The following is an 18,708-nucleotide window of genomic DNA, read 5'->3' as shown; positions in this document are numbered from 1 at the left end:
CATTCTGCAAAGTCTGGGAGGTTTTAGTTGGCCAAATACACAAAAACTTGTCACTGACATATGCTCTTCTCTTGTGATCAGTGACCAGCAGTTTCGTTGCAGTGCTACAAACCATAAATATCACCCTTATAAGTATTACAAGGAAATTTACCCAGACTGGAAAATCCCTCCAGATGTGAGCCTTGAGGCATCAGACTACTGGAAATATGTGATAGCAAAGTACAACAATAATTTTGCCAAAGAATTGAATGCAAAACCTGCTGATATTCCAACACCCTGGAAACAAATCACAAAAGGTCAGGCAGAAAAAAGTCTCAAAGAGTCTTTTTACATTCGATGATATTGCTGGAATTTCAACTAATTTTCTTGTTGAAGGAAAAAAATAAAATATCCAAATATAATACTAGACAAAACTAAATGTATTATTAGTGGACATATATGTTCAAGCATTATACTTTATAATAAGACAAGAAAACCACTGCAGTTTGTGTTCACCTTCACCTGAGACTTTGATTCTTTAAATAAATGTGTTAAAGTATAACATGTTTATTAAATTACTATTTCTGTTTTTCTTTTAATTAAGTAGATGTCATGTAAGAACTTTAATAAGTTGCTCTTGTTTATGATCAATATTTAGATTTATGTTTTACAAAAACCATTCAGTCTGTATGTCGTGTTGCATGAGTAAGACAACAAATCAACAAGAAACACACTCAGGGAGTGTGTGAGTTATCTGATATCAAATAAAATTTCCATCTGTGCACAAATGTTTTTAAAGACTGATTTTCACACAGATAATTTAATGTCTCTTTTCATTCATTACTGTCTCTCTCTCTTGTGATTGTTGATATGACTGAAACTCTACCTTAATTTTTGATATGTATGTTTTTTGAACACATGACCTTTTCCCTATTTTCTTAATAACAATGCCTTTGTTGTAAAGCTACACAAAATTAACATGCTACATTCATCCAAGGTGATGAAATTCTTTGACAGTTGCTATATATAGTACACTTTATGTCAACACAGTCAAAAGTTTGGACACACTGTCACGGATTTGCTGTGTGGTAGGCAAGATGTGGAGTCAAATGCAGGACTCAATGAAAAATTGAAAAAATGGACTCTACACATGTTTTATAGTTTAGATTCCTGAAAGTAGCCACCCTTTAATTTCTTGATATCGCTGCAAACCCTTGGCCTTCTCTCAATAAGTTTCATGATGTATTCACCTGAAATGGTTTTTCACTTCATAGATGTGCCTTATCAGGATTCATTTGTGAAATTTCTTGCCTCCTTGAGATGAGATCATCAGTTGTGTTGTGCAGAAGTCAGGTTGGTACACAGCTGACTTCTGACTGATACACCCTAAATATTGCACGGTTAAAAATAACCCAATTTGTAACCCAATGCTGGGTCAAATATTGTTGTTGTTTCAACTTAACAGGGTTGGGTTACTGGTTTGACCCAGCACTCTGGGTTAGGATAACTATCCAAAAATTGGGTTAAATTGACCAATAACCAACTTGAGGTTAATAAAATTGGGTCGAAACTCAAAACCTATCACTAGTGTTATATTACCTTTAGCATTTAGGTTAAGATTTCTACTTACTATAAAATTCAGCATATAAAAACTAGATTCAAAACAGATTTTCTCAAAAATACGTTTATTGCCATATGATACATAGAACATACAGCAAACTTCATACAAAATATATCAATGAAAGTAAAATGCAAGTAAAAAAAAAATGTACCAAAAAATATATATAATTTATTATATCGATTACTTCAAATCAGTCTTTGGTTACAGCACATGTTAATACACATGAAGACATGCTATGTAAAGTCAGCTCTGTTTTAGAACAAATTACATGTAAAAACTCTTAACTTTAAAAAACTGAAGAATTTATGATTTTTTCAGTACTTAACATCAGTGTTGGTCAAGTTACTTGAAAAAAGTAATCAGTAACTAATTACTGATTACTCCCCCCAAAAAGTAATCCCGTTACTTTACTGATTACTTATTTTCAAAAGTAATTAATTACTTAGTTACTTAGTTACTTTTTAAAAACACGATTTACAACCTGAAGAGGTGATAAAGCGATAGATCTTTCAGCCCAATTCTACTTTTTCTACATAATCCATCATACAAAATGTAATCAAATGGAAAAGTCTCTTTTTTTTAACTTGTTTTATCAGTTTTAATCCTTTAACTTTATGCATCAAATAAATATTAAATTATATGCACCATTCTCTGACTTGAAGAACTTAGTTTAATATTTAAACTTATTTTCTGCACATTCCAGCACATAAAATAAAATATTTTTTGTGTTTACACTCACTCTTTCAAATAGATGCAAGTAAAACACAGCAGAAAATAAATAAAGTCAAAGACTCAGTGGTCGTTTTGCTCTATTTTCACCTGTAAAGCAGGACTGGGGGTAGGCGGAGGTTTACCCTGGTGCAGGTGTGCTGCGGTCAGTTGACGAATCCGCGAGTTTCTCTGTGAGTTTCCCATTACGTCGTTGCGCACTCGGTGCTTGCTTGAAAGTTTAGGGGGTTTTTTTTCGCTGTAAAAAGTTTTCTTCCCACGCACAACGGACGCTAATGTTTTTGTCACTTTTTATGGAATCAAACTCAAAATAAGGTCAGTATTTCCACGCTTTAAACGCTGCACGCTCATACTCGCTCCCACAATCGATATATGATCCATTGTTGATCTGGACACAGCTGTTGTCACCAACGGCGCACTTGCTTACATCACTGTCATGAGACATTCTCGCAAAAAAATCACGGTTTTAGTAACGCAGTAACGCAGCGTTCCTACGGGAAAGTAACGGTAATCTAATTACCGATTTTGCAATAGTAATCCCTTACTTTACTCGTTACTTGAAAAAAGTAATCAGATTACCTCTGCTTAACATACATCAACACTTGGCAAGACTTAGAAAAGTGGCAAGAGGGAATCTCCTTCTCAGATAATTTCATGCACCTTTATGAGCAACATTTTACGCTTCCATCATAGCTAAATGAGCTCTCACTTGATTTGTCATAGTCAGTGTTGGGAATAACGCGTTATTAAGTAATGCGTTACAGTAACTACGTTATTATTGTGGTAACGAGCACGGTAACTAGTTATTATGCCAAAATCAGGAACGCGTTAGTCGTTACTGGGATTTAGATAGGGTCGTTACTCGTTACTTCGTGTGGTGGCTGTCGCGGAGCTTCCACAGATGCAGTAACATTAGCAAGTGGTGGAAGCCAGCAGGTGGATGAAGGAAAAGGGAGGCAAGAGGAGAGACCCGAAGCGGCCGCCGGTCCGAGTGTGAACTGAACTTCAGGTAAGAAGTTATGACCTGCAGTCTCTCTGGGTCAGATATAAACCAAGTTTAGGTGCAGTTTATTTTCGTTGTGCTGACTTTTTCCGTACTGCGTGCTAGCTAGCATGAGGGAGTTTCTATACAGCTGGGTGGGTGCTATGAAGTTAATGGTACGCTGGAGCCACTATCAGGGACAAACAGAGACTGCAGCGTGTTGTGCGCTCTGCTGAGAAGGTGATTGGCTGCAGACTCCCATCTCTGCAGGACCTGTACACCTCCAGGACACTGGGGCGTGCAGCTCGGATCTCAGCTGACCCTTCTCACCCTGGACACAGTCTGTTTGACCTGCTCCCCTCAGGCAGGAGGCTCCGGTCCATTCGCACCAGAACCTCTCGCCATAAGAACAGTTTCTTCCCCTCTGCTGTTGAACACATGAACAATAACCATAAGACTGTTCCCACCACTAACACATGACCCTACGCTGTGTTCACTGCATCATTCAATGTTTGGCACTGATCACCACCTGCACTCATGTACATATCTATCTACTTAGCACTTTTAATTCTTATTCTTATTTTTATTTTAATGTCTATTTTAGCGTAATTTATGAAAGTATGTTTGCACTGAAGCACCGCAGCAATTTCCTAATGTTGTAAACCTGCTCAACATTTGGCAATAAACCCTTTCTGATTCTGATTCTGATTCTGATGATGTTGCACTTTATTTTGTTCATAAGTTATTAGAGTTGCCAACCGTCCAGTCTTGTATTCAGAGAAAATATTACGCGTTTCTTATTGAGGTGAAAAGGAACAGTTTGTCCCCTAATTCAGCTACAATGAAAAAGGCACAAAGCTGGAGTTATTCTGTGTCTTTACGCTGCACAGCTGCCTCTTCTTCTTTCATTCTCCCCCCTCCCTCTCCCGTTTCTACTTCAATCATGAAAACTGATCAGTGATCAGCTGATCGGCTCTCTTGTTTGTTTATCGCCCACTTTGCGCCAAAAGAGGAAACCAGCGGATGTCGCGCTAAACAACAGCAGCACGTTTAAGCTTGATCAGCTGTTGTTAGAATTTATTTAATATTAATTTCTAGTATCAGCTGATGTTTGCTGGAGCCATCCATCCATCCATCCATCTTCATCCGCTTTATCCGGGGCCGGGTCGCGGGGGCAGCAGCCTAAGCAAAGAGGCCCAGACCTCCCTCTCCCCAGCCACCTCCTCCAGCTTATCCGGGGGAACACCAAGGCGTTCCCAGGCCAGCCGAGAGATATAATCTCTCCAGCGTGTCCTGGGTCTGCCCCGGGGCCTCCTCCCGGTGGGACATGCCTGGAACACCTCACCCAGGAGGCGCCCAGGGGGCATCCTTGTCAGATGCCCGAACCACCTCAGCTGGCTCCTTTCGATGTGGAGCAGCAGCTGCTCTACTCTGAGCCCCTCCCGGATGGCCGAACTTCTCACCCTATCTCTAAGGGAGAGGCCAGCCACCCTTCGGAGGAAGCTCATTTCTGCCGCTTGTATCCGCGATCTCGTTCTTTCGGTCACTACCCACAGCTCGTGGCCATAGGTGAGGGTAGGGACGTAGATCGACCGGTAAATTGAGAGCTTCGCTTTTACACTCAGCTCCCTCTTCACCACGACGGACCGGTGCAGCGTCCGCATTACTGCAGCCGCAGCCCCAATCCGTCTGTCGATCTCCGGCTCTCTTCTCCCATCACTCGATGCTGGAGCCACAGCTGCAAAAAAGCTGCTGGTCATGATATGGTTTGGTTATCTGGTGAGAGGGAAACATGAAGATGAAACCAGGAGATGTCCTTACTGGATCATCAGAGCTGAACAGGTGATGGAGAAACAGGTTTACCTTTTAGGTGACATGAATGAGTTGAAGGGAAGTTATGAACTGTTTCTGAGAGACAAATAACCCCAGGATCCTTTTTTAGGTAGCTGACAGCTGGTAACTGTGCAGGGGCGGATCTAGCAAAGTGTTGCCAGGGGGCCAGGTAGGGCATTAACAGGGAAAGGGGGGGACAAAGAAATACTTTTCTTTCTTATTCTCATTTAAAATGTCTGGCTTTTAATAAATAATTATCTGAATCTTACAACAAACGATTGATAGATTAATGCATATATACCATCAGAACAGTGTGCATCACTGTCACAACAGTGTTTGTTTTCATTCAAAGGGTTTATGATTTTTCCTATAATGGTGGTCTCTAGTCAAAATGCCCGGGCCAATTTTCTGTCCCAGTCCAGCTCTGTATGCAGCTCATGTGCAGTCTGGTGTTACCTACATCTTCCTATTCAGAAGGCAGAATTTCCGAGTTCTGAGTACAATCGAAAGCACCACGACTGCAGTTTTTGTGTTGGATGTAAAAGGCGCACATGACGCTGTGACGTAGGCTAGAATCATGGCAGCAGTCAATGACGGTCCAGGCGTGGGATTTCTCTCGTGGAAATATGCACATTATCTTTTCCTTTCTATTGGTAGGTGGCACAGTGCACTTGTGGCAAGTAAGCAAGCTAGAAGACTGGCAAAGTTATGGAAGCAACACATTAACAAGAGAATTCTGAGTAAAACCAAAGTTACTTTCCCTAGTAACTAGTTACTTTGAAAGTAACGAGTAACTTGAAGTAACTGAGTTACTTTTGAGAGAAGTAACTAGTAATGTAACTAAGTTACTATTTTAAAGTAACTTACCCAACACTGGTCATATTTGGTTCATGTCCTGGGATTCATCTATTCTTGGGATAGATGACAGTGTGAAGGAATTCCCAAACCTGGGTGCATGGGTAACTTGCATTAAAAAAAACAAACAACAACAACTTTGAAGCAGCCATCAACAGACCTTAGACTGCTAGACAGTAGGGCTGCCACAAACGATTATTTTGATAGTCGACTAGTCACCGATTATTTTTGCGATTAGTCGACTAATCAGATCATCATCCATTGAACGTAAAAGTACAGCTTATTGCACCAGCAGCATCTGCTCTTATATAACTATCATTAGCTTACAGCTTTAAGTGTTTAAGATCTGTGCTAACTAAAAATAAAGACAAGATGATAGTTTATTGAATTTTAATTAAATGTGCAGATTGTTTCGGTGGAGTTTAATAAACTCAGCCGATTTACTCAGGAACAAATAAAATACTGAAAAAAGCCAAACAATAAAATTTTTAAGTTATCTAAGTGACTTATATATGTTTAACCTGAGTCTGGCGGTGGGTTTGAAAACGATCTGCCGGGAGTCCGGTGCTCTCATGGCCCCCGGCTAGCTATCGAGCTAGTGGGTAACAGACGTCTCCGAAAACGTCGGAGCGCTTTTGAAAATATGTGGTGTCTTGATAAACTGAGCAGATATTTGAGGTTTACACAGCTACATTCTCGCCTGAAAATATGTTAAACTTTTATTTTGTGACCTAGAAAGAATAATAAGAGTAATATTAAAACTAACTAGCTGCCGCCATTGTTGGAAACTGAGCTGGGCTGCGCTATGAATTCTGGGACAAAGCTACTTCTTCTTCTTCTTCTTCTTCTTCTTCTTCTTCGGGGTTTAACGGCAGCTGGCATCCTTGTACATGCAGTGCTGCCATCTTCTGTTTCAGTCCGTTATTACACTCTTAAATCCTACTACTTATTCCTGCGTCTTTTGGGATCTTACAAAGCTTCAAACGACGCGTCGACTATTAAATCAGTCGTCGACGATTTTGATAGTCGACGTAATCGTGACTAGTCGATTAATCGTGGCAGCCCTACTAGACAGAAATCCAGTTGCTGGCCTATGAGTTCTGCAAGGGCTGAGCCATGCATCCTAAAATTTTTAAACAAAAGAAAAGAAAAGGCAAAGGTCAGTAAAGTAAGATGTAAACATACACGGCAGACCCAGTGGCATTTTGATACTGTTTATTAATACTTAGCCGGTTGCTGTTTACAACGCACACAGAGCTGCAGCTCTCCCGCTGCCCGCTCAACATTACCACAACAACCACAACCACAGGACCCAGTACAATATTTAATTCGGCGGGGCGTGATTGCGGATGCTGTGCAGGTGCGTCCGGGGCCTTGAGTGCCAAAATGAATTAATTATTAATCATTAAATGATTAAATGTGTAATTAATTATACAAATTGGAATAATCAGTTAAACAAATATGTTATTATTTAATGGTCATTCATTTAATTTAAAATGTTTAATTATTGTTGTTGGATTTGTATTGTTGATTATCATTTATGCTTAGAAATATCTACTTATATATGCTTAGAGTTTTATAATTAGTTGTAGATTGATAGAGGTTTGATGCTTAGTAGTCTGCAGAGACATTGTGTGCATTCCAGAGTGCTCTGGGAGCATGGGAGAGGTCGTACCTTGTCTTATTGTTTTATGGTAGGATAAATGTATCTATATCTGTTTTAGTCTAAGTGCCTTTTGTTTAGATGAACTGCTGGACTTCCAGACCAGCAGGTTTAGGGAAGTCATTTATGGGGTCACACTCTGACCCCACACACACACACACTTACAAAACCACAGGCAAGGTACTCTTTGTGTGTATGTAGACGTCATATGTTAATGAACCTATGTATATTCATGTAACCTCCATAAAAGAGCAGTGTTACGGGGGAGCGCACGAGAGCAACTGGGGTCAAGCGAAGGAACGGCGCTTGTCCGGTTCTCTCCCGTGCACGAGAAACATGAAGAACTTTGCCTACTCGTGTCTTGCTTTGCTGTGTAATTACATTGTCTTCAACGTTCCAGTGCATAGGGTTAAGCTACAAACCTATCAATTGTATTTAATTCCATTTGTAATTAATTAATGATACATTTAATTTTTTATACTGTGGTGGACCACCAGGTGTCTCCAGTGTGAGGGGAAGTGAGAGGGTTAGGTTTTGGTGCCTTGAGTGTTTAGTTGTGATAAGCCGAGATTAAAGTTGGAGTGAAATACTGGGATCTCTCGTGTTGTGCTTACAAACCTCCACAATACATTTAATTAATTATTGATTTATTTCCAATTTTAATAAACTATTGAAACATTTAATCAATAATTTAATGATGTATTTAATTAATTCACATTGGCACTCCTGGCCCAGCTGCTGTGTTCATGAATTGGATTTTATTTCAATCTAACCCATCAAAGTCAGCGTGCAGGGTTAACGGTGATCAAGTCAAAACCATTACTTTTTACAGATAGCCAGTCTTTTAGTATGGAATGCCAGGACTGCCATAATGAATTAATTAAATACACCATTAAATAATTAATTAAGTGTGGCAATAATTAATTAAAATTGGAAATAATTAATTAAAATTGGAAATAATTAATTAAAAATGTTTTTGACACATTTAATTAATTAATTATTAACACATTTAACTAATTATTTAATGGTGTATTTAATTAATTCATTTTGGTACAGTTGACTCCTTCAGGTCTCACCATGAAAAATTTTTATCAACCTCACCCATCAAACCCAGGGGGCGGGGTTAACACTGATCGAGTCAAAACCATTGCTTTGGCCTGGTGGCCATTGTTTTTAGCACACAACAACTGGCATGTGGAAACTAACAGAACTGAACTTTGAAAAACCCTGTGTGGAGATACAGAAATTATTTTATTGGTGCCATATAATCTGCATCATTATAACTGCATTAATAACATTCTTTACAGCATTATTCCATTTAGTAATGGAATAATCCTGTGACACTAAGTGTTCTTTCAAATATAATATACTTAAAGGTCTCTATCATTCATGGGGTGACTTTTTTACTGACTGTTAATAAATACCATATTATGTGGGAAATAAATAAATGTGAGATTAAAATGATAATTAAACTGACAATATCAATTTCCATATAAACACATTGCAACTTCCTCATTGCCTTATGTAAAAATTATCTTCCCTTTAGAGTATATAATGAACAATCAACAATGTTTCACAGTGTTTTATTTTTTATAGTTATTCTATAAATGGAATTAGTGAGGCAGATTTTTTTAATATGAGATAAAAACAATAAAGATGTGTAACATGAAGTCAGACTGCCAGGACATTCATGTAATTCTCGCAATTATTTTATAATATAGGTGCATCACAATATAGGTGCAAGGCTTCAGTTGGCTGTACATTAACCACTGTTGCCTGCAGATGTCACCCATGAGTGTAATTAATGAAGGTTAATGAACCAGTTTTTGACACAGTGGTTCAAAGAGGTTCAGAGCTTCATGAAACCTCTGTTTGCCATCACTAGGCGCAAGAACCTAAACCAAATTCCAAAATGGGGGTGTGTCACGGAGGAGCGCCACACCACAACTGCACTCTGGGGGCTTTTATAGATCATTGGCACAATGGCAGCAGGGCTTGCCACTTCCATGATGGCAACAAGTCACACCAGTTCTCCGACCCTATATACTAGATTTGCCACACCAACAGGCTGGCAAATCTAGTTTGTAGGCAAAAACATAAAATGCAAGACTTGACTAATAAGCTAAATAACAAGAGCCACTGGAGAGTAACATAATATATAAAAAATACTGACAACCTAAAGGTCCAAAGGACACGATGAATAAAACCAAAACAATAATTATTCAAAAAGTTATGAGCCCCAGAATTTCAAAACAAGTGCCAGGTACTGTGATATTTATTAGCAGAATGGAGAAGTGTTACTTCTGCTGGTGGGTGGAAATCCCACAGTGGAAATATTATTATTATTATTATTATCATTTCTAAGAGTGTAATAATTGTAATTGGAATGAAAAGAAAAGAAAAGAAAAGCAGAAACACTGATGAGTTTTTTAAAAATTGTGTTTTCAAAAGATTTACTGAATTAAAAGTAAGAACAGAACAATATAAGAGCCTGATACAATGTTTTAATGTGTAATAAAATGTAATATATGTTATATCAGCACCTCATTATAAGTTAGACTACAATAAATGCGTTGATTTACATTCCACCACTGGGTTTCAAATTCAAATTCAAATTCAAAATTCAAATTTTATTTGTCACGTACACAGTCATACACAGTACGATATGTAGTGAAATGCTTGGACAACTGCTCGTGACCTAAAGAGAACAAAAAAGGAAAAGGCTATGAATAAGATAGGAAATAAATATGAAAAATTAAAAAGGGTAAATTTAACTAGGAAGGAATAAAATATAAATTAAGGTTAAAAATGAAATAACTGTACAACACAAATTAGAATGAAGGGTAAATTTAACTGGGAAGAATAAGATAAAATATATAAATTAAAGTTGAAAATAAAATAACTGTACAACAAAATACACAATACACAATATAGAACTATATAAGAATGTATGAAGAAATCTAAATATAAATAAATATATACACAATAACAGCAGCTGTACAAGTATTAACTGGAAATGAAGAATATAGTGACCAGTGTTGTGCAAAAACAATGTCCAGAAAGTCCAGTGTGTGTGTAAGAACTGTATGTGTGGGTCAGTACTGTGTGGTGGTGTGATTGAGAGACCGTATCGCCTGCGGGAAGAAGCTCCTCCTCAGTCTCTCTGTGTTGGTCTTCAGGGAGCGGTTTCCTGTTTTTTATCTTAATATTCTTTGAAAGTAAGCAAATATAAAGAACAACAAACAGGATGTTATTCAGTATCATGTCTTTGTAAAAGATTTATATTTATTCAGGTGTTTTGTACATCCAGTTTTTAATAAGAAGTGAAGCGATCCACAAAACATCAATAAATGATCAATCCTCCAGCAAATGCCAGTCTGATTCTTCTGGTTTCCTGTAATCTACTGGATGCAGCTACTTCCTTTTTTGTTCCTTAAAAACTCTACATGGATAACTTGAGTCCAAGATCAATTAACGTTTGGGACCCTGGAGGAGGGATAAGCAGAATGTGCAGAAATTTCTACAAATAAGCTGCACTTATTTCATTTTTCAGCTTAACAAATCATTTTGAAGGTCAGATGTAGTTAAATTATACGCATAAACATGTTTAATATGATTCAAATAAATCTGAATTTAGCTTTTAGACTTGATAAAAGAGTTTAGTTTAGTTTTATGGTACTGTATACACTACCAGTCAGAGGTCAGGTGTACTAGACTGACTTTTACACAACACAACTGATGGTCCCAGCTCCAGGAGGCAAGAAAATTCACAAATGAACCCTGACAAGGTACACATGTGAAGTGAAAACCATTTCAGGTGACTACATCATGAAACTTATTGAGAGAAAGTCCAGGGTTTTCAGTGCTGTCAACAAAGCAAAGAGTGGCTATTGTCAAGAATTTAAAATATAAAACGTGTTTAGAGTTATTTATCAAGTTTTTTTTTTGCTACAAAATTCCATATATCTTGCTTTATATATTTTTGTAGAAAGTAGTAAAAATATATAAAAACCATTAAAGGTTTGTCCAAACCTTTGACTGTCATGTCAACAGTCACTAGAGCAGGGGTAGACAACTCCAGGCCTCGAGGGCAGGTGTCCTGCAGGTTTTAGATGTGTCCTTGATCCAACACAGCTGATTTAAATGGCTAAATTATGTACTTAACATATCGTGAAGTTCTCCAGAGGCTGGTAATGAACTCATCACTTTATTCAGGTGTGTTGACCCAGGGTGACATCTAAAACCTGCAGGCTCAGGTAGAACAGAAAAACACTACAACCAGTCCATTGACCAGTGACTTGAACCCAATTCTGCTCAATATTACTTTGATCTCTTTTAGAGCTTCATGGTGCGATCCTCCACAACAGTTGTAGTTTCTCATGTTGCCCTTTGGAAACATTTATTACCCAGCCTGTACTATAATATGACTAAACTATTTCCTATAAGTTTATTTAAATTACAGAGTTGGTCCCAGACTAGTGGTTCTTTAATCCGAAGGGCAAATGCCAGGAGACTCAACACCTTTGTAGATCATCGTGGCAGTGACAGGGAGAGATACATTGGTCATGTGTCAACAGAAGCAGTGCCAGATATATGATGCATTTAATCCAACCCGTTGCTGACCCCGCTGCTGTTGAGTCCATCAAAACTGCATTATGCTTTCTATTAAGGACTTGATTGTGCAATACAGTTCAACAGAGTTCCAAACCTCTGCATGTTTTCTGTTTAAGAGGAAATGTTGAGCTGGAGCCAGTCTGCTCTGCGAAACCGTCAGAGGGATGTTAGCTATCCCGATAGCTGGCCGATGGGTGTTCTGGGTGGTTTCTCACAGTCTCTGTGTCTTCCTTTGGCTTTTATCTTTCTAAAGAAATAAGAGGAGTAAATGTTCATTGATCTTGGCCGGTGGTCAGCCTGGTTCTAGCAGGGGGTAGGAGGAGCAGTGATGTGAATGTTGCTGCTGCTGCTGTAAGTTTTTGCTTCTTTCAATTTGTTTATTGTTTTATTAATGAGAATTAAAAACATAAATGTAAATATTTGATCATATTTGATGATAAATGAAAGCAATGAATAAAGGTTATTACGTGACATTTACTTAATTAGAAGAAAAACACAAAGAATCTTTTAATAAACATGATATACCTAGATTTTTTTTTAATAAATGTGTTAAATACAGACTCAGGTGAAGGTGAACACAAACTGTAGTTGTTTTCTTTCCTTATTGTAAACTATAATTAATTTTTTTTATATATTATATTTGTATTTTCTTTACACCAGAAGAAAATTAGCTGAAATTCTAGTAGTCTCATTGGACGCTAAAAGACTCTTTGAGTCTTTTTTTTACATCCTCTTTTGTGAAACAACACCGAATATCAGCAGCTTCTGTATTATACTGTTTGGCAAAGTCTCTGTTGTACTTCGCCATCACATATTTCCAGTAGTCTGATGCCTTAAAGCTCTCATCTGGAGGGATTTTCCAGTCTGGGTAAATTTCCTTGTATCTCTTGTAAGGGTGCCATTCATAGTTTGTATCACTGCAGCGAAAACACTGGTCACTGATCACAAGGGAAGAGCATATGTCAGTGATCAGTTTTTGCGTATTCGGCCAGAATATAGCCCATATGGTTTTCACTGCCCTATGCATAGCCAAGAAAACAGTCCTTATGAACTGGAAAAATAAAAATAATCTGAATTCTAACCAATATAGAAATTATCTATTAGATTACATTAGTCTTGATACAGCCTCTGCCACCACATCAGATCAATTGCTCTGGGCTCCTTTGATCAGCTCCATCACCTAGTGGGGGTGGGGGGTCATAGTTTGGTCCCGCCTTCACTGTTGTGATTGGTGTGGGGGTAGGGACAGGCTTAGGGCGTCGGGGGGTTCCCCGGAGGCATCTTTCTTGGGGGGCTCAACCCGGGGTAGCGGTCATGTCCAATTAGGGGCTCTGTTGGCTCTCAGGTGACGGATACCTCGTGGCTGCGTGCAGCGGGGCTAGGGGAGGGTCTGTGCTGACGGACGTGGGTTACTGACCTGGTAGCCTGGCTGCCCCTGGGTGGGTCCGGGATGGGCGTGAGGCTCTGGGGGCGCTCCGTCTCTGCAATGGCGTGTCCAGCGGGGTGGCCTGGGGGGGCACAGGCCACCCCCCCAACCAGACTGGCCACCCCAGGTGCCACCCCAAAGGTAAAACAATAAAATTCAATCAAATATCAAATGTCCGATTATGTTTTCACGGTGAAGCTCAGATATCCGAGTGTAAGTGAATGCAGCATCGGCTTCTGCGCCATGTGCATCACGTTAGCAGGAGAGCCAAGCACGAAAGACGGCACTGCAGGAAACAATTTTTCGGTGAAAGAAAATGAGGACAGAATAAATGTCCCGGTAAGTAATATTAAGTTTGTTGAGTTTAGTAAACTTCGGTGAAATTAGAATCCGAAGGAAAAAATAACACTTAAAGAATTATTGCAGCCGTCGAATATTTCAGACAGTATGCTACTGAGGGCAGCTAACATAAGAGTTATGAGTTATAAGATATAATCTAAGTCGTAACATTGCTGTATGGAGCTGCAGATTTGGTTGCAGGTTAACATAGCTGGACTGGCCATCGGGCATACCGGGCATATGCCCGGTGACTTATTTTTTTATTTTTTTTTTTGTAATGGCATGAACAATGAGAGGTGGTGGATTGGCCAGATGCAGGTCGATGTGTAAAAATAACTCAGTTGTTTGGTGGTGGCTATGGCGGGGCTTCCACAGAGGCCAGCAGATGGATGAGGGAAGGGGAGGCAGGAGGAGAGCCCCGAGGCAGCCACCAGTCCGAGTGTAAGGTGAACTGAACTTCAGGTAAGAAGTTATGACCTGCAGTCTATCTGGGTCAGATATAAACTAAGTTTAGGTGGAGTTTATTTTCGTTGTGCTGACTTTTTGCCGTCAGTTGCAATAACTCGTACTGCGTTCTAGCCAGCTTGATGGAGTTTTTAGGTGGGTGGGTTCTATGATGTTACTGATAGTGAACTTTATTTTATTCATAAGGTTAGTTAGTAGAGTTGCCAACGGCTCCTTAAAAAAATGGAATGGTCCCTCATTCAGAGAAAATATTACACGTTTCGTATTGAGCTGAGAAGAGACGCAGTTTGTCCCGAACTTTAGCTAGAATGGAAAAAGACACAAAGCTGGAGTTATTCTGTCGTTACGCTGCACAGCTGCCTCTTCTTCTCTCATTCTCTCCCCTCCCTCTCCTGTTGCTACTTCAATCATGAAACTGATCAATGATCAGCTGATCGGCTTTTCTCTCTCATTTATTTATCGCCCAGTTTAGGACTTTTTTCATGTCTTCATTGATTTTGATGAGCGACATAAAGGCACCTCGAGTACATCGACCACTGCTGACTGCAAACTGCACTCCAAACATGGTGTTAAGGAGAGTGGACTTTCCTGTGCCCTGAACTCCAAGAACTGTGACTACACGTATCTTTCTGTTTGGAGACACCAAGTCACTGAGCTGAGAGAGAACATCACTCAACCATCTTAGAGGGATGTTGGATGCATCTCCATCTACAAGCTCAAGAGGAAATCCATCAAGCAACAACTCTGCACACAGTTTGGGCAGATGCTGCAGCTGTTGATGTGCTGGATTTGTTTGTGAAAGGGACAGTGAAGCTTCATAGATCTGACCCATTTCACGGAAGAAGTGTTCAGTCCCCAGTGAGCTGTTGGAAATTTGTCTATCAATTTCTTTGATCTCCTCTTTGTTCTCAGAGTTCTTACATTTTTCTTTATATTTCTCCCGAAGTTCAGACAGTCTTACACGAGACATGTTGTCCAGGTTCGTTCGCATCCATTTCAGGAAATAAAACCTCTCTGTTCCTGGGCTTGATATTGCATTAATGAAACATGTCATAACTGTTGACATGTCATAAAAGTTTTGTTTTTTTCGTAGTTCTTTTTTCCTTTTCTGAAGTTCGCTTTTGTAATCTTCTATATTTTCAGACCTGATATGTTGAAGTCGACATTCTTCTTTCTCTAAGCAGGTCAGTTCTTTCCATATTTCACCTTGTCGTTGAAGCTGATCTTCTTTGTATTTATGGATGTCTTGAATTTCAGCAGTGATGGCTTCTGCATTTGTCTTTGCAGTCTGACACTCTGGAGAGTCTTCATCAACCAGGATTCCCAGTTCGTGGGCAATGTCTGCCATCTGCTCTATTGTCATCTTCATCTTTGAGTTCCTAACTACATCTCTGACTGTTTCCCTCAGACTTTTCACAAAGTCTACATCATTTCTTTGTTTTGTCTTAATAATGATGTTGGTTTTGGTCAAGCCCAACGTCAGCACTAGGTTTTCCAAAGCATCTGTACTGTTGTGCTTGCTCTCATAGTTACCCACTAAGAAGATCTGTGCCTTGTGCTGTTGGTTGGTAAGTAGACTGAATTCAGATTCAGAGCCTAAATGGTCAAAGAACACAAAAACTGCTGCAGATCTCTGACACAGAAAGGAGTATTGTGTTTGAAAGCTTGCAATGTCTCCACAAAGGTTGGCTACAGCCACTGGTTGACTGAAAGTATCAATGTTTGCTTTTCCACAAGGAAGATACCAAGTAATTTCAGTCAGTCCATTGGATATTCTTCTTGGACTGTCACCACACTCCATGTTGCGGTGAACATAGGTGTCATGGTAGTGCTGAGAATTGCTCAGAAGTTTATTGAGAATCTCTGACTTGGACGAGGAGCACTCACCCAGTCTGACAAAAGAGATCATTGGAAGTTCAGAGAGAACGATTCTGTCTTCAATGAAGCCCTTGGACTCTGACAGAGACTGAGGTCTGTACTTTTTAACAATGTCTCTCATGGCCCACAGCATGAGTGTGCACTGATTGGTGTCACAATTTGGAAGCAGCAGAGGAACAGAGAACTGACACATGGACATTTTGAATGCGATTTCCTGCTGCAGAAAACCATCAGAACACAGAAAGAGAGCAGTGATTATGTCAGGAGGGTTCACCTTGTCATCTGTGTTTGTACTGTTAAATAGATTTTCAAAGAATAACTTTGCATTCCCTGATGTATTGTCACTGCATGAATGACAAACTGAGGTATATGTCACATTCCTTGCTATCACATTAACCATCAAGAGTTTCCTTAGAAAATATCAAGGAAGGTCTGATTTCTGATTCCCGGGTTCATCAATAAGAGTCTTCTCATCAATCTCAAGTATTTTTCTGAGCGATATCTTTTTTCTGTAGTACTGCTCCAAGCCCAGATCTTCCAGTAACCTCGCCAGCTGTGTCTCTGTGGATAAAAAGATGGTTGTTATTTCTGGAAAAACAACCAAGTCAGCTACACTGGGATTGGTTTTATGTACTTTTTTTCTATTATATTTGAACACTCAAAGCGCTTTATACAACATGCCTCGTCAACACATATTTATACAAGCAGTGTTTTCTATACCTAAATGCATTCTGTCAAATCTTCACACTCTAATGAACAAAACAGAGAGCAACTTGGGTTTTATATTATGGGTTTAATATACTCTTTAAACCGTCAATCAAGTACTTTGAGTACAGTGAGCTTCACTTTTTCAAAGGCAAAAAGGGCATTCATTCTCAAAGAGTGTGTCTAATCATACATTTCAGTTTCACAGTTGCTACAATGAACAAACCCAGTTAAAACTTAACTAACTACTCTATCTACTGTCTACTCAGGTTTTACTGAATACACAGGTCAACAATTTTTTTTGTTTTTGTAATTATCAGAAACCACAACACACTTTTCTAAACCAGTTTTCATGCAGATTTCAGATGTGCTTTCAGATTTTTCAGTCACGTCAACTTTTTCAAAAATGAGTAATATTAATTTGCAATGGATTTGTGTGTGTTAGGCGCACACTGACGCACACTGTGGCATAGATATAATGATCACTGTCAGTCAACTACCTCTGTGATTTGTTTGTGTATATTGCGTTCGGATTGTCACAATACAGCATCCAGCAATAGTCAGCCATCAAATTCAAATTCAAATTCAAATTTTATTTGTCACGTACACAGTCATACACAGTACGATATGCAGTGAAATGCTTGGACAACTGCTCGTGACCTAAAGAGAACAAAAAAGGAAAAGGCTATGAATAAGATAGGAAATAAATATGAAAAATTAAAAAGGGTAAATTTAACTAAGAAGGAATAAAATATAAATTAAGGTTAAAAATGAAATAACTGTACAACACAAATTAGAATGAAGGGTAAATTTAACTGGGAAGAATAAGATAAAGATAAATATATAAATTAAAGTTGAAAATAAAATAACTGTACAACAAAATACAAAATACACAATACACAATATAGAACTATATAAGAATGTATGAAGAAATATAAATGTAAATAAATATATACACAATAACAGCAGCTGTACAAGTATTAACCGGAAATGAAGAATATAGTGACCAGTGTTGTGCAAAACCAAAGTCCAGAAAGTCCAGTGTGTGTGTAAGAACTGTATGTGTGGGTCAGTACTGTGTGGTGGTGTGATTGAGAGACCGTATCGCCTGCGGGAAGAAGCTCCTCCTCAGTCTCTCTGTGTTGGTCTTCAGGGAGCGGAATCGCTTTCCTGACCTCAGCAGAGAGAACAGTCTGTTGTTGGGATGGCTGAGGTCCTTCACGATCTTCCTGGCCTTGGTCCAGCACCGCCTGCTGTAGATTGAGTGCAGGTCAGGGAGCTCGGAGCGGATGGTGCGCTCAGCTGACCGCACAACCCTCTGTAGAGCTCGTCTGTCCTGCATGGTGCTGTTCCCGAACCAGGTTAAGATGTTTCCCGCCAGGATGCTCTCTATGGTGCACGAGTAAAAGTTCCTGAGCACCTTGGAGGGCAGTTGGAAGTCTCTCAAGCGTCTGAGGTGGTAGAGACGCTGTCGGGCCTTTTTCACCACGGTGTTGATGTGACAGGACCATGACAAGTCCTGCGTGATGTGAACTCCGAGGTATTTGAAGCTGTCCACTCTCTCCACTGGGCACTCGTTGATGACGGGGGTCTGGTAGTTCCTCTCCTGCTTAGTGCTG

General features: G+C 39.3%; 1 protein-coding gene and 2 long non-coding RNA genes across 4 annotated transcripts in view; 1 reads left to right on the top strand and 2 right to left on the bottom strand.

Moving 5' to 3' along the window:
* The window catches only part of LOC309702113, a 226,520-nt gene that overhangs the window by 141,098 nt on the left and 66,714 nt on the right, over positions 1-18,708 (bottom strand). The window lies entirely within an intron of this gene.
* LOC309702106 overlaps positions 12,843-18,708 on the top strand; it is a 212,598-nt gene continuing 206,732 nt past the window's right edge. For both annotated transcript variants that reach the window (XR_014275372.1, XR_014275373.1), the window contains exons 1-2: positions 12,843-14,041; positions 14,417-14,503. This is a non-coding gene — a long non-coding RNA (uncharacterized lncRNA). The remainder of the gene's footprint in view (positions 14,042-14,416; positions 14,504-18,708) is intronic.
* Positions 14,955-16,927, bottom strand: LOC309698177 (up-regulator of cell proliferation-like; the record flags this gene model as incomplete). The annotated part of the gene is made up of 1 exon (XM_082520481.1): positions 14,955-16,927. The coding sequence occupies exon 1, from the start codon at positions 16,782-16,784 to the stop codon at positions 14,955-14,957; it is 1,830 nt and encodes a 609-aa protein (XP_082376607.1). The 5' UTR covers positions 16,785-16,927.

This window comes from Aulonocara stuartgranti, assembly GCF_965226115.1.
Source record: "Aulonocara stuartgranti genome assembly, chromosome: 3".
In the NCBI taxonomy this organism is placed as follows: domain Eukaryota; kingdom Metazoa; phylum Chordata; class Actinopteri; order Cichliformes; family Cichlidae; genus Aulonocara; species Aulonocara stuartgranti.
Note: the sequence above shows the minus strand (reverse complement) of the source record. Positions and strands in the feature narration are given on the sequence as shown.